Raw genomic sequence first — 16,846 nt, 5'->3', positions numbered from 1 at the left:
CAAACCTGACGACGTTGCTTACACGAACCCTAGCAAGAGCAGTACTTCGCAGAATCTACCACCGGATCGGAAACGCGACCACTGAGAAGATCCGGTGAGAAACTCAGAGGGCTGTATCTATGGGTTAATTCGCTCGACGAGCCCTTCGTCGCAAGCGACGGATTCGACGAGGACGGTGACCGGTGCTTGAGGTACCTAAAAGCACCGTTAATGGATCGGGAGGATCCGTAATGACGTGCTTTGGGCGACGTCGACTGTTTACCATTCGGTCTACAGGATCGGGTCTGTAGTTTCCAGCGGCCACGACAAGAGGGTTCTCATGTCGTGCCGCCTTCTCAAAGTGGCGCAGGTCTGATGCTGGTGTACACCAATAACTGATTGAATCGCCACTGTTAAGCATAGCTGTGTCGGTAACCTTTTCCAAGCCTCAATATTTTCTATCTTTTTTATTACATTATTCTATGTAATTTATACTTGAAATAAATGTAGACATATAATATATAATAATAATAAATGAAGACAGAGCGAAATGGAGGAGTAGAATAAGGAAAGCTGATCCCACCACCATGTTTTTATTTTATTTTATTTTTATTGCCCTTGTAGGCAGACGAGCATACGGCCCACCTGATGGTGAGTGGTTACCGTCGCCCATGGACTTCAGCAATGCCAGGGGCAGAGCCAAGCCGCTGCCTACCGTTTAATGCTCTCCACAAGCCTCGTTTGAAGAAGGACATGTCATAGCGCTCGGGAAACACCGTGGAGGGGAGCTCATTCCATAGCCGGATGGTACGTGGCAAAAAAGACCTCTGGAAACGCACTGTGGATGACCGCAGTGGCTCCAGATAGTATGGATGAACTCTACTCCGGTGGCGGGCGGTGCGATGGTAAAAACGAGATGCCGGTATCATCTCGAACAATTCCTCAGAGCACTCCCCATGGAACAAACGGTACAAGATACAGAGGGAACCGAAGTGCCTCCGCAGAACCATGTAGGATAAATAGCTACAAAGAGAGAGAGAGGGAGAGAGAGAGAGAGAGAGAGAGATAAAATAAATGTATATTATTAAGACCCAATTCTATTGAATATCGACTGTCCCTCGAAACCTGGCCTGAAATAGGAAGAGAGGTGGTACCTACCCGGACAGACCACAATGCGCTATACCACCATTTAAAACCTTCCTTCTGTCATAAAAGCAAAACTTTAAATCAGCAAGTTATCTTGGATCTTACCGATAATTGTGGTACAAGGTTACAAAACTACCATTTCAGAAAATAGCGCCAAATTACTGGCAATAAAAACCGATTTACCAAACACGTCGTTGGCAACACCCGAGCTCATTAATTTCATAATAAAATATTTGTGTATTGCTGCTTTTATGCTCTGAATGCGATTTAGTTTGTTTTTTAAGTGGCCTGTGGAACCCTTTTTGTTTTAGCTACATACTTTAAATCGTTGTTTAGCGAGCTCTAGCTATGTTTTCTCGCGCCTTATGCGCGTAGGAAACATACAAGATATGCTCATACACTCAGACTATGAATACAATTTTTTTAATCGTCTTTATCGGGAAACGGCTGACCCGAATGGTAAGTAATAGACTGCGGAAAACTCTCCTAAAAAATCTCATCTAAAATTTTCAACGGAAAAATTAAAATTGAATTCACTTGTAATGTGGTATAGAGCGACTAATATATAATGATACTTGAGTAACTAAGCAATTGCAACATGACAGTATACACGGTTTGCAGACAAATAGTTGCGAGTCTCAAGATATTGAATTTTTTTTTTATTGCTTAGATGGGTGGATGAGCTCACAGCCTACCTTACTGTAGCCCATAGACATCTACAACATAGATGCGCCACACACCTTGAGATATAAGTTCTAAGGACTCACTATAGTTAGAACGGCTTCCCCACCCTTCAAACCGAAATGCATTACTGCTTCACGGCAGAAATAGGCAGCGTGGTGGTACCTACTACCTACCCGTGCGGACTCACAAGAGATCCTACCACCAGTATTCGATCAAGGATGCATTATTTACGCCATCGTCAGACGAGCTCACCGTGAACACTCCTGACCACGCATGAGCATTGGTGGCCCTGTTAAGTTGGACAAGGATTTTTTTAACTTACATTGGTGGACTAGCTTACGGCCCATCTAGTGCTAAGTGATTAACGAAGTTTTACCGTTAAGTTACGTTGCGTTATTGCAATGCAATCGCTACCAGAAGAAAAGGCTACAAGCTCTGTGTTCGCTCATATCGAGGATATAAATATATCGATACACTGATATAACATACATTTAGCATACATATATTGTTTTAATCATAATTACATTGCGACGTTGAAAGTAAAGTATTTTATTTTAATTAAAAAAAGTATTTTAATTCAAATACTACTGTTATGCTGTCCGTACCGCAGAAGTAGTAATTATTTTTTGACAAATTGAACAATGTCTGGCATCAAAATATATTCGTCTTGATATGTCATCTATTTAATTTTACTTTAAATACCGGGCAATTACTTTCAATCGATTTCAATTCAATAATTAACAATATCAACCTTCATTTGTTTATTCTTGTGGTATAAATACAATATATCTTTAGGACGGAATTTATTTTACTAATTTCAAAATAATGCACCAGCTTTCTAATAAGACATAATTTATCCCTCTTCCACAGAGTCGTGTCAACAGCGAAGAGAAAGACAGAGAAGTCATTCGCGATATTAGCTGACCCTCCCGCCGCCTCCCGCCCGAGCAGCCCTCGCTCCCTCCCCGTGGAGATTAAGCCGGGAAGAGTGTCACCGTTTCGTGGTAAGGTTATTATTATAACTATACTTGAGACCTTAGAACTTATATCTCAATGTAGGTAGGATATTTAGAAGGAGACAGTCGTCTAATTTTGTTTTTGCGTTAATTTATAATTGCGTAATTACTGGTGGTAGGACCTCTTGTGAGTTCGCACGGGTAGGTACCACCACCCTGCCATGCCGTGAAGCAGTAATGCGTTTCGGTTTGAAGGATGGGGGAGCCGTTGTAACTATACTTGAGAGTTGAGACCTTAGAACTTATATCTCAAGGTGGGTGGCGCATTTACGTTGTAGATGTCTATGGGCTCCGGTAACCACTTAACACCAGGTGGGCTGAGAGCTCGTCCACCCATCTAAGCAATAAAAAAAAATACTATCTTGCTGGAATGATATACTTGGTGTTTAGTGATCATCAGAATCCATGAGATCGAGGTCTCAATGGTGGATAATAAAGGTCCATTCTTCAAACCGGACCCATGAGTGCTTTGTGACAGAAAAAACGTTAATCTGTTTTTCTGTATCGAAAGTTCTCACTGTTGCCACAGCGCAGTTTGGATTCTTGTTTGTATTCAAGATATATAAATGTTACCTATAAAAGTTAAATACTCTTGTCTTCAGAAACATCAACACATTAGGCTCCAAACCAGTTATGAGAATAACAAATGAATATTAATTGATTACAAAAGACAATTAAGCTCAATTATAAATTTGCAATTTAAATATTTGTTTCCGTTTTGTAGGTCGAGGCTTTAGAGAAGAAACTTCAAGACACAGCACTCCGAAAACCTCCGCAACCAACTCCAGAGCTAGTTCTCCACCCAGAAGAAGAACGAACTCCTTGCCAAGAATAGACAAGATGGCAACTGTCACTCTTCCCCCACCAATCCATATAACTCACTCCCCCAGAAATTTTCTGAAAGAAAACATAGAAGAAGTAAGAGAACTGAGTGAGTTGAATAGAGAAAAACATGAAGCGGAAGCAGAAAAAATGAGACAAGAAGAAGAAGAGGCTCTACTTAAGGAAATGGGCATTTTAGATAAGAAAATTCGGTCTAGATCTACTTCCAGAACTAATTCACCAAGTAGATTAAAGCTTAGATCTAGATCGAACTCTCCGGCGGCGATATTGCATATCCAAAATGTTCCTTCGAGTAATAAAACTATTGTGAACGTTGAAAATGTAGTGCCTAAACCTAACACTCACAGATCTAGGGTTCGGACAGTTTCGAAATCACAACCGCAATCAAATGACGGTTCTCCTAAGAATTCCAAAATACCTAAAAGACAGGGTTCTGTGTCTCCTACTAGAACAACTAGACGCGATATGTCTAACGGCAGAAGATTTATTGGGAATGGCCTAAATCAAAATCAACGATTCATTTCCAGCAGCACAAGCAGCATCCACGAGACAATAAGAGTAGGCAGTCAGGTTCACGACAAAAGAGGCATGAGTAAGAGTACTCAGAATTTAGACATATCTCTTGCTCACATTAGAGGAAAACCTCCGATTTCACCAGGCAGAGGCGGACCTCCTCCTTCAAATAAGACTATTAACGCCAAACGGCTTTCTCCTATTGTTGGCACACCAAACAAAAGCCCAACAGAAGACCCGAAGCCAAGTTCGGCCAGGACTCCAACAAAACCATCCACAGTACCAAGGAAAGCGATCAAAACAGCTGATAATACACCTGTTTCGTCTAGATTGAATTCTAGACAGCCTAGCAGATCAGTCAGTAGGGATCCAAGTCCTGAAAAACGTACAAAAACCACAGTTAAACCTCCTCCTGCAAAAACTGTAAATCGAACATCAAGCAACAAAGCTGTTTCAAAAACTGCCGTTTCCAAGCCTGAACCAAAAAAGCCTATAAGCAGAACTAGTAGTATTAAAAGCCTCACTAGAACTCCCAGCATTAAAACATTAAACGAAAAACCGCCACTGAAAAAGACTAATAGTAAAAAGGATTTAACAGAAAAATCGCAACCGAATGGCAAAGTAAACGAAGTTGGAATAAAAAAGGATTCATTAAAAGAAAAGAGTAAGCCACAAAAAAGTTCGAGCTCCGAGAAAGACGATTCAAAACTACCAGAAACCGTTACAGAAGCTAAAAACCAAACAGCTTCGACCGAAACTGAAACTGAAGAGATTAAAAAGCAAGATAACGAAACTCAATACGACAGAATCACTAACGACAAAGGCGAGCTAGTTGTTATGACTAAGAAAAATATAGTGTCAATGACAACTGCCGCGATTACATCACAACCACTAGAGGTAGTTACGAAAGTTACAAATCAGTTACCTGTTGTACTGGAAAAGGCTAGAGAAAAGGCTATGCTTGAGAGACTGAGCTCTAAAGAATCTTTACTAGGAAAGGAAGAAGAAAAAGACAAAGAGAAAATCAAGGATACGAAAGAAAAAGACAAAATCGAAGATAATAGACCCCCAAAACCTGCTAGGAGTCACGACAGGACTATATTTGTGGAAGACAATGTTAAATTGAAACCATTACAGCCTCCATACAATAATCCGCAAGTCGAGAGGGTAAAGCAGAAAATTGATGACATTTTAAAAGAGCCAGAAATTTCTACAGAAAACATTTTAACCGCTTCAGCCAAGTCTCGCGAAGCTAAAAGTACGTTTAAAACTTTCGCCACGAAAACTGCGGCGGACGTTAAAGAAGCTAAAGATGAGGTTTCAAATAAACTGACGAACATAAAAGATCAAGCGGTTAAGCAAAACGACAAAATGGTGACTGAAATCAGGTCGGAAGCCACAAAAATAGTCGACAGCATCATAACACCAGTTGAAGAGCCGAAAGAAGTTCCCGAAAAACCAAAACCTGAACCGAAAAAAGAAGTAGAGCCCGTGGTTATGGTGGTGACTGAAAAGAAAAATATAGAGAAAGAAAATGCAGAGAAAGTTAATGTAGCTATAGTGAAAGGCGGGGCAGATGTAGAAGTGCAAAGTTCTAATGTACCGGCGCCGGATGTGGGCAAGATTATCATCGAGAAAAATACGAGGGATGAGTCGGACAAATCAACACAAAGTAATGGAGGGTGAGTACAATTAACATATTGTAAAAGTTGCATTAGACTGAAGATTTCCTGCAGCCATTTAAGGGTGAAATTAGCCTATTGTTTTTCTGTTAATTAACCTAAATTTGAACTGACGAAAAGACCTGTTTAATTTTAAATTCAGCCAGTATTTTGGCGCAGTTTTGCTAATATTGACATTTATTCACGTAATACGTACATATTTACTAAACTAGTCAAAGTTTTCCAAAAATTCTTATCATCAGTAGTATCCTAAAACAGTACCTTAAATAACAAATGAGGTTCGAATAAGTTAACCCTGAATACCAGGTTCTAAATTTAGCGACTTAAATGGTAAAAACATCAGCTCAAACTGTGTCGGTTACAATGGCCCAGTTTTTACGCAATTATATTTATATTCCAATATACTACTTCAATTATTTATGGCGGAAATCACTCGTGATTTTATATAGCCTTATTTTGGGAGCAAAGCACAGGACCCGGTAGCCCAGATAATTTTCAGGTGTACATTAATACCAAGTGACCTACAAGTCGGTCCTGTCCAACCATCCTTCAATAGCTGTCCCACCTAACCAAAGCTAAACTTTTTACGACCAATTATGTAACGCACATTATTGACTATATATAATTAATCCTCCTATTTATATTCATAGGTCGTATTATAAAATTGTGAAAGTCTATTGTCCAATTAGTTCCTTGGAGAATTTGTACACATTAAGTTTTCACTTAATCAACTGGCCTTTGGGGAATTGAAATACTTATGCATTTAACCTACATTACACAAGCTATTACTAATGGTTGCGAGAAATTCGCATGTCTAGTGTTGGAGGAATTTCTCAAAAATATCAACTCAATTTAAATAAATCTGGAATAGAGACAAGTACTACATATGAGGCCGTCAGCGCAAATGTGTCCTAAGCTTACCATACTTAGTATGGAGATAATGAGGTTCGAATTTCCCTTTACAATACTTCGTAGGCGAAAAAAAAAAAAGCTAAAATGATGTTTACAAAGGCATCTGTTATCTATGGATGAAACTTTTTTTTTTTTTTTTTTTTATTGCCCTTGTAGCCAGACGAGCATACGGCCCACCTGATGGTGAGTGGTTACCGTCGCCCATGGACTTCAGCAATGCCAGGGGCAGAGCCAAGCCGCTGCCTACCGATGCCAGGGGCAGAGCCAAGCCGCTGCCTACCGATGCCAGGGGCAGAGCCAAGCCGCTGCCTACCGAACTAAAACGAAAACCGAAACTAGGTATAGGCCGATTTTGCATCAAAATTTATTGTGTTTTAAATAAATTGCAATACATAAGCACGAATATGAATTGTGGGTTAGGCCACTTTTGCGCTGACGGCCTCATATGTACATACATACATACACCCGCTCATTGAATAGAGGAGGAGGAATTGGGAGAGAATATACTATTTGCAGCACAATCAAATTACAATGCTGTTGATACTTCGTGCTGCTGTACCTACCTGAATTTCCTTAAGCTCGTAAGGCATTATCTATATCACATATAATTTAATGTTATAAATAAAAATGATCTATCTAAGCTTGCGATACAAGGTCCTCTTAGCCGGCCGATTTTTTATCTAATCGGTACCAAAAACATCAATTTTTTTTTTAGTTATTGCTTAGATGGGTGGACAAGCTCACAGCCCACCTGGTGTGAAGTGGTTACTGGAGCCCATAGAAATCTACGACGTTAAACAAACATAAACAAATGCACTGTACTCAATTTTGTCGCAACTCAAGAAAGTGTTGACTCCACCAAAAATCAATATTAATCACGTTACATGCAAAACAATTAAGCTTTTTAAGTGGTGTTAAGTTATAAAGCGGGGTTCAGCACGGGTATCGAACGGCGACCCTCGCGTGACGCTTGGCTGATTAGCATACTAAGTCACAGACGTTAGGGACGCTTCCTATACAGAAAATTTGTACACAGTTTTCAGCTGAGTTTTATTAAAACCGCCTAATTAAAAAAACCTAGAAATCCATCGTAATAAGTATTCAGAACCAAATAACTGGATTAAACTCGAAAACAAAACCTCATAGTCCAGTGGGCTTAGTGCGAGTTTTGTAACGTTCTCGATAGCGTTTTTTTTTTTTTTTTCCTACCTAAGCTGATCGCCCTAGCGGCTATGTCAGCGTAACCCTAACTTTAGTAGGTGAGCTCACGGGGCTCAAACCTGACGATGTTGCTAACACGAACCCTAGCAAGAGCCGTGCTTCGCAGAATCTACCACCGGATCGGAAACGCGACCCACTGAGAAGATCCGGCGAGAAACTCAGTGGGCTGTGTCTGAGAGTTAGTTTACTCGTCGAGCCCTTCGTCGCAAGCGACGGGTTCGACGAGAACGGTGACCGGTGCTTGAAGTACCTAAAAGCACCGTTAGTGGATCGGGAGGAACCGAGATGACGTGTTTTGGGCGACGTCGACTGCTTTCCATTCTGTCCGCAGGATCGGGAATGTAGTTACCGGCAGCCACGATGAGAGGGTTCTCGTGTCGTGCCGCTTTATCGAAGTGGCGCATGGACGCCGACTGCAGATACTTACTGATGGACTCTAAGTCCAGGTCGTCATGGAGGTCGACATTCCTGACGAACCACGGGGCTCCGACGGCTATCCTGCAAAAACGGGATTGAATGACTTGGAATGATTTCAAGTGTATGCGGGCCGCGTGAGCGAACACTACACTTGCATAGGTCATGACGGGGCGTATGCACGTTTTGTAGAGTGTCACCTTATTTCTAAGGGACATTTTACTTCGCCTACATATCATCGGGTAGAGACGTCCTAGAATGAAGGCGGCACGATCGCGTACCGTCTTGATGTGGGGGCGGAATGTCATCCTACTGTCGAGGGTGACGCCTAAATATTTGACCTTCGGGGCCCACGGTATGGGCTGGTCGAACATCGTGATTGGGCGAACGGCGGGGGCGGAGGTGTTGACGCGCCTAGTCGGGAGGGGGATGCTCAGCGTGGTGTTCGGAGGGCGACCCCTTTTGAAGAGCACCGCTGTGCTTTTCGTGGGGTTGATGTCGATGCGCCACTTCCGGAACCACTGTCCCATGGTGGTAGCTGCGGTCTGAAGTCGTCGATGAAGCAACGCCTTCTTCCTACACGAGTAGTAGATGGCGGTGTCATCGGCGAAGAGCGCCAGATGGGTCTCCGGAGACCGGGGTATATCGTTGATATACAAACTAAATAGTAACGGGGAGAGGGCGGAGCCTTGCGGGACTCCGGCTGTGACGTGACGAGGCCGGGAACGCGTTCCCTCGACTCGATATCGGAACGAACGGTTCGACAAGTAGTCTCGTATGATGAGCACGAGTCTGTCTGCCACTCCCATGTTATACAGTTTGTATATCAAACCGTTGTGCCAGACTTTGTCGAACGCCTTCGCTATATCGAAGAAGAGGGCTCCTGTCGGAATGGGTTTCCGCCTGTTCAGCCCTAGTAAGATGTGCTCCGTGAGGCGGTGCACTTGATGGACGCACGAGTGTCTGGCGCGGAATCCAAACTGCTCGTCTATAAGAATTTTGTTCGCGGATACGAAGTCCCAGAGGCGTTTACGAAGGAGCCGTTCGTATAGTTTGCCTATCGCCGGGAGGAGACTGATGGGGCGGTAACTCGCGGTTTCGTTTTTCGGTTTGCCCGGCTTGTGTATGCCGATAACGTCCGCTTCTTTCCACGCCGCGGGAAAGATGCAGTTCGTCATAGCAGCATTTAATATGGTGGCCAACATCGTTATCAGTTGCGTTCCACTAAGCACACAAGTTGTACTGGTTGTTGGACTGATTGACAGAGAGGCACATTTTACGCTATACATCAGAAAACTAAAAGTTACAACTCACTTACTACTACTTACTCTAAAAATTCGTTGGTTGGTGCTGTTTGTATGCTAATCGTCGCAATAATACCTTCTGTAATAGTACAGGGAATCTTAGTTTGAGGCCAGATGATTGTTTAATATTCTCTGCGAATTTTCGACATTTCTAATACAGTTTCCGTAGACACGGATAACTAAGAAGTTAATCAATATATAATATATATGTAACTACAGTCTATTTTTTTCTAAATTAAATAATAAGGTTAAAATAAGAAACGCGTTAAGGCGTCGAAGTCTTTCTTTTTGCTCTTTTAGAATATTTTTGTTCGTTCTATCGCAGCAGTTCGTTGTGTCACTGACATTACCAAGGTCCATCCGCTAATCAATTTTCATCAGGAGGGCGGTCAGTTTTCGTTAACAGAAAAAAAACCATAATCATAATTCCTAAATTAACCGTTTTAAAATGCAAATATTAAATTAAAAACGAGCCAACCTAATCGCCACTCCTCCGGACTTGTGGTGAGTCTGGTGCACTCATGCAAACAACCGTCAACTTCTTACGTCAGCGTAAAAAACAAAAAAAAATTAAAAAAACTAACAAAATACGCTTTTATAGAAAATCCAACTAAAAAAACTATTATCTCTGCTTCATTTTTTAGTTGAATTTCAATTTTTTAAATTTTTATTTTAATATTGAATTGTCATTGGTCCTTAATAACTATACCAAATTTCGAGTTAATCCGACGTTTTGAAGGGGGTCAAAATCATGTTCAAAGATTCCGTTACAAACATACATACGTCTGGAGCTAATAAAAGCGTATTAAAAATACAATTACTTTTAACAACAATTCGCCCACATATGTACATAATCTACGTCAGACACATTGTTCCCGTAAATAGAATGTCAAAATCGTGAATTTTCTTGACAACTCACACTCGTCACACACACACAATGGCAGGGTTGGCACCTCTCCCCCACTATTAAGGTTACGCGAAATTACTTTAACCCACATTCGTTTAATTTCCGTTGCGAAAAAAATTACTATAGATTAAATTTTGGCATCCCTGCTGACGTCAGCGTGTGACACGGCACGAAACTCGAGGTGCTCATTCGAAGTTAGAAATTTAAATATTTTTTTGTTTTTTTTTTTGTTGTGAGCTATAGTGACTGCTCATTGGATATTCACATTGAGGGGATGAATGAATGCATGGGTGTGAGGGATTATTTTTGTGTGTGCAGTGAAATGGATAGCACAAATAATGTTAAAAACCATTTTTTTTTTACTAAATTTGTTGTTGGTCCGATCAAATTAAAACTACATTCGGCTTCAACATCAATGTCGGTATCCACTGCGCAGAGGAGAAAAATTAATGGAGGAACATAGTGCGAACCAAAGCGCTCCGTAAAGGTCACGACCTTCAGAACTGAGGAATACGGCGCATGAATTGGTACTACCATTCTGTCTATATCTGTCAAGAAGCGGTAGTGCGTATCAACTTGAAAGGTTGAAGCAACCTTTACACAATACAATTGATAGCTCTTAGTGAGTGAACACATCCCACCTTTAGAACGATACAGACCCGACCCAAAAAAAATGTTTTTTGGAAAACATCATTTCGGGTTTGAAAACTTTATTTGACGTTGAGAAAAGGGAAGGAGTGAAAGAGACAGATGAATAAGTTTGTCCCTTTATAGGCTGCTTTTGGTCATTTCATTATCAAGAGTCCCTGAAAAGGGTCGTTTTAGGTCCCTTTTTTGAATTGAATTCGATATCCTAGAATTTCCAAATGGGTCTCCGTAATTCTAAAGATGCGACATGCGTGATATCAACGGGCTCTAATAGCCGCATAATCCAAGATAGACCGTAAGATCGCCCTACTAAAACATGAAAGACCGTTGAAGGCACTTTAACAAAGTTACACAATTCCTGTACCGCGCTACACGTCTTACATTGATCTACCTCGTCCTACATACGTATTACGTTGACCTCAAGTTGTAAAACTTCTATTTAACTCTGTCAAAAGCTGTTCTCATTCGTTAATGAGGAGGGAAAATGTAAAAAAATCGATTAAATTTTAGTAAATTTACGAGATCTTCGTCACTAGATTTTCTGTATTGATAGAATCGGAACTATTGCTAGCATACTCTATGTTTTGTCTCTTTCGTTCTTGTTTATTTAGCAGACACTTCGAACGTGAGTGAAAGAGAAAAGATAAAGAGTATGTTAGAAATACATAGTTGCGTTATTTTCTAGTCCAATACAATATTAAACAAACAGCGATAAATAATGAATTTAAAGAAAATAAATTACCGCAAAGAATGCACGATGTACACCATGACATGTCTTTCTTCAAACAAGATTTGGAGCAATAGTGAACTCTTACAATCAGATGAGCTGAAAGCTTTCGATGATGTTACAGATAACCCGGTGATGCCTTGGGTGTGATATCTTACGTCTGACAATTTTACACCACTTAAGAATAATTCTAGTACTTTGGAATCGTTTTCCCTTTGCCACACCACACGAAAGTCACCATTTTTCAAATAACAATCCGTTTGATGAGAAACATTCTCGACTGTTACATTTTATTAGTAAATTGTAGAAAATGTACTCTGTATTGTTATTCGCGTTTCACTAATCTGTACTGTAAAGTTAAGATGAAAAATGCTTTTTCTTTGTTCGGGACTAAACTTGTCATTCAGTTTTCCCTAGACCCGTCTCGTATTATTAATGTAAATCATGTCTGTCCGTTGCCTTGAGAAAAAAAGATAAACGTTTTCGCCCTCGAAATTTTATAATAATCTCTACAACTTAAAGATTAGTTTCAATTCAACAAGTTAAATTAATTATCACGTCAATTAACTCACACAAAGACCTTGAATATTTATAGCAAATTTTAGAAATTACACTTTTATTCGACAACCAAAAAGAATTTAACTGACAATTCGTTTTGATCCAAATTAATTCAAAACTGGCAACACTGACCAACTAATTACAAATGGCTGTTCAGGTCATAAATAACATAGAATGACATTAATTAAATATTTAACCGCTAAAATAACTAGTAAATATATTTTGTGTGTGTATTATAAGTCATTAAACACGCCACGAACGTAATTCCTTTGGGCACACAAAGAAACCTTTGAGAAATCGGTTTTACAAATCAGTACGAACCAGCGCGGCGAAAGCCACGCCCGCCCTACGTAAATGGCGCGAAAAAGACCACAATTTTATGTATCAAAAGTGCTTTAAACATTAAAACACTTCACGATTTGATACAGCGGTGTATCTATTTATTTCATATTTACCGAAACTTATCTTCTCTTTTCTCGTGAAGACATCTCAACATTGACTCAAACATGAACAAACATATAGTTTTGCGATTTTAATACACTTCAAACGTTCAAAACATATTTTACTCTTATATTTGTTTATTTAATACGCATATAGTGTTGTTTGATATTAATTTGTAGAGTGATCTCTAATATGATACAGAATAGGACTGTGTTTATATTACCAAACGAACTCCTACCGAAGAGATATGGCAACGATTGCGGGTAAATATTGCATCCAGTGCTTTTAATTGTAAATTCCAAATGCATAGGAAGAAAGACACCAAGACCAGTACATCCGCACCTACTTCGAATAAGTTTAACATCTTTGACAAAGAAACCGCTTCAGATCGGAAATCAAACACGGAATCCGCCACATACTCAGGATCTACAACGTATTTGACTGTAAATAAAACTGTTATTTACGTTAACAATATCCGACACGGTCCGAATACAGAACAGTTTCCGTGGTAGCCTTTGTGTCGGTTTTTGAATCAAATAGTTTCGTTACAAGTGCCCCTGTAAATTGTAACTTAATTGGTAATTAGTGTAATATGACCACAATAGCTCATTAGCTCCAAAGACGCAACTGGATGTCGCTATTTTTATACATGATTATTTGCTTGTATATACCCCCCACAGACACAGCCTACTGAGTTTCTCGACGGATCTTCTCAGTCGCGTTTCCGATCCGGTGGTAGATACTGTGAAGCACTGCTTTTGTTAGGCCAGTGTTAGCATCACTCCAGTTTGAGCCCCGTGAGCTCACCTACTAGTTAAGGTTACGCTGAAATAGCCTCTCAAGGCTAGCTTCAGCTTAGGTAGGATAAAAAAAACCCTGTATTGGGCAGGTACTTCTGTCATGTCTATTTCTGCCACAAAACAGTCACGCATATCGGTTCGAAGGATGAGACAGCATAGAACACAATTGAGACTATGACTTGATCTCTAAAGGCAGCGGCGATACTCGCGTTGTGATATGGCCTTCAACCACTTAGCACAGGATGAACTAGTTCATTTATCAATGCACCAAAAGGTCTCAATAATAATGACTCTTTCGAACGCTGAAAGCATTAACTGATCGTGGTAGTAGTAAGAGAAACTTTCTGCTGTATTCTTTCCTTCTTGCCTTGATTACAGGGGACCTGTTTTTCAGAAACTTACTTAAGCTGTACTGACGTATGCTTGCCGTCAAGGCACCACTAATTAGGGCAAGGTCAACAGCCCTAATTCCGTGTTTACAATAATAATTATAGATTTAGAATATAACGCAAATTGAGTTTCAGAACAAGCTCGCGGTACGGTGTAAGACAGAATCTCAATGCAATACTTCGAACTCATACGCATTAATGCGAATTGGTCATGACATCGAATCCGGAACGAGGTGATCCCACAGAGACTCAAAGTTATCGACATAGTACAGCGGATCAGTAAGCTGAAGTGGCAATGGGCTGACCATGTTAGCCAGAGAACTGATAACCGTTGGAGTAAATATGTTCTTGAGTGGGGACCTGGTTCTACTGGTGGTAGGACCTCTTGTTAGTCCGCACGGGTAGGTACCACCACTCCGCCTATTTCTTTCGTGAAGCAGTAATGTGTTTCGGTTTGAAGGGCGGGGCAGCCGTTAGAACTATACTTGAGACCTTAGAACTTATATCTCAAAGTGGGTGGTGCATTTACGTTGTAGATGTCTTAGGGCTTCAGTAACCACTTAACATCAGGTGAGCTGTGAGCTCGTTCACCCATACCCATATCTTATGAAAGTAAAGCAGAGCGCATACAGCCAAATGATTCATGGAAAAAAATCACTCTAGAGCAATGGTCCTAGGTAATAAAACACGTTAAGGCGGTAGAATAGTTATTGCAATTGGCAAAACGCTCTCAAACCAATCCCCAGAGTACAGTACCCGGCGATAAATATTGCATATCGACCGTGGGCAAGAGACAGTTAATTTTTGCTTCGTAGAGATATCTCTCGCACATTACCTAATTGAGATTTAGTCTCCTTAAAGATAGCGGAAAGTTAGTGTTTCGTCGCACACAGGTAACGCTCTATATCAAAAACAAAATTAGACGACTATCTCTTTCTAAATATCGATGTGCAATATTTATTGCCTGGTACTGTAACCCATGTGCGTCTTTTGGCTTATACGATGATGATGACTTCTAAAATACTTTCTAGGTACACTGGCAAGTCCACGTTGCTCAGGTAACAGTGTGTTCTTCGTGATCGCATGACTGTGTGTTTTAATAAAATTTATAAATATAGAACTGAATCAAACACGCGACCTGTTTGTGTGTGTGTGTGTGATTAATTATAATTGTCGACTTAAGTTTTTAGTTGGTAAATTTAAAGCATTTGTATACACTTGGAGCTTTGCACGTATGTGTGTGTGTCTTTTGTTGTAGTTTGTGTCAGTTGAGTAGGATTACAATGTAGCTTGCAATTTAAGAAAATATAAGATTTTTCCGCCTGAAACACTGCGACTGTAATTTTGTGTGATATTTGAAGCGTTGGTGAAAAGAATCTGAAATCCTTAATTTATCAGTTTAACGTTTGTGCTAAAATATAAAGAATAACTTATGTACTTTTTCAATACTCGGTGTTAAATAAAATTTGGTGCATGATGTTAAATAAAATTTGTTAAGTATTTTAATAACAAAATGTGAATTCGTATTTAAATGAAGTGCCCTATGATGAATATCGTTTGAAAAAAGTCAATTATAATAGAACAATTCTCTTTTTATTTTTATTGCTTAGATGGGTGGACGAGGTCACAGCCCACCTGTTGTTAAGTGGTTACTGGAGCCCATAGACATCTACGACGTAAGCGCCACCCACCTTGAGATATAAGTTCTAAGGTCTCAAGTATAGTTACAACAGCTGCCCCGCCCTTCAAACCGAAACGCATTACTGCTTCACGGCAGAAATAGGCAGGGTGGTGGTACCTACCCGCGCGGATTCACGAGAAAGTCCCAGTAACTCAGATACTGTTATCATTAGAATAGTTCGCCTTAACAATAAACGTATTTTTTGTCAAGAGCACCCAACTTATATAAATATCTATTGATTGAGTTTAATTTCCTAATTCCCTGACCGTTCTATTTCTAGATTTCCTCAAAGCGTTAGCACAACGCCCATACCACCGGCCAGGACTCGAAGAGAATCGAAAAAACAAGAAACGAACCCCGAACCTGCAATACCAAGCGACGAACATCCAAAACCGCCGAACTTATGCGAAAGAATCATGGGGAAATGCAAATCTAAATGTTGCCCGTGCTGCGTCAAAGGACCGAAAGAAAATATGGATAAAATGCAAGAAGAAAGTCTAGCGCGAGAAAATGTAGAGGCGTCGAAAGACAATGAGAGCGTAATGAAAGAGGACCGGCAGAAAGAAATATCCGAAACTTTGCACGGAAAGAAAATGGGGCTGATGGAAAAACTTAACTGTTGCAAGAAAAAAGAAAAAGAAGAAATGATAAGAGACGTTGAAACGGCAACAGGAAAGGTATTTATTTCTTACCCTTTCATGAATTAAAATAAAATTTGCACCAAGCCTCAATTCGTGTACTGTGGAAAACAGTTGTCAAGGCTTTAATAAACAAGGATTTCACAAGACCACGACTGTTCTGCTAAGAGTAACCGACTGTAATGAGTACGTTCCAATTGGTTTTTTTTATTGCCGTAAATAGGCAAACGGGTTCATCACCTGGTATGAAGTGGCTATCGTTGCCTGTAAGAATCTAAATGTGAATACTACCACTTATTCTGAGTCTCAATCTCATTTATATTCGGTTACGCCTCTCTGACTC

At 40.2% G+C, this 16,846-nt stretch overlaps 1 protein-coding gene across 2 annotated transcripts in view; it reads left to right on the top strand.

Annotated features, from left to right (window-relative positions):
- LOC114247897 (uncharacterized) overlaps positions 1-16,846 on the top strand; it is a 68,966-nt gene that overhangs the window by 38,109 nt on the left and 14,011 nt on the right. Inside the window, exons 3-6 of one of the 2 annotated variants that reach the window (XM_089738286.1) lie at positions 2,680-2,813; positions 3,550-5,863; positions 15,216-15,242; positions 16,146-16,542. In XM_089738286.1, the coding sequence (XP_089594412.1) occupies positions 2,680-2,813; positions 3,550-5,863; positions 15,216-15,242; positions 16,146-16,542 (2,872 nt within the window). The remainder of the gene's footprint in view (positions 1-2,679; positions 2,814-3,549; positions 5,864-15,215; positions 15,243-16,145; positions 16,543-16,846) is intronic. The other variant, XM_089738288.1, reaches the window with a different exon arrangement.

The sequence above is a fragment of the Bombyx mandarina genome, chromosome 24 (assembly GCF_030267445.1).
Source record: "Bombyx mandarina strain Sakado chromosome 24, ASM3026744v2".
NCBI lineage: Eukaryota > Metazoa > Arthropoda > Insecta > Lepidoptera > Bombycidae > Bombyx > Bombyx mandarina.
Note: the sequence above shows the minus strand (reverse complement) of the source record. Positions and strands in the feature narration are given on the sequence as shown.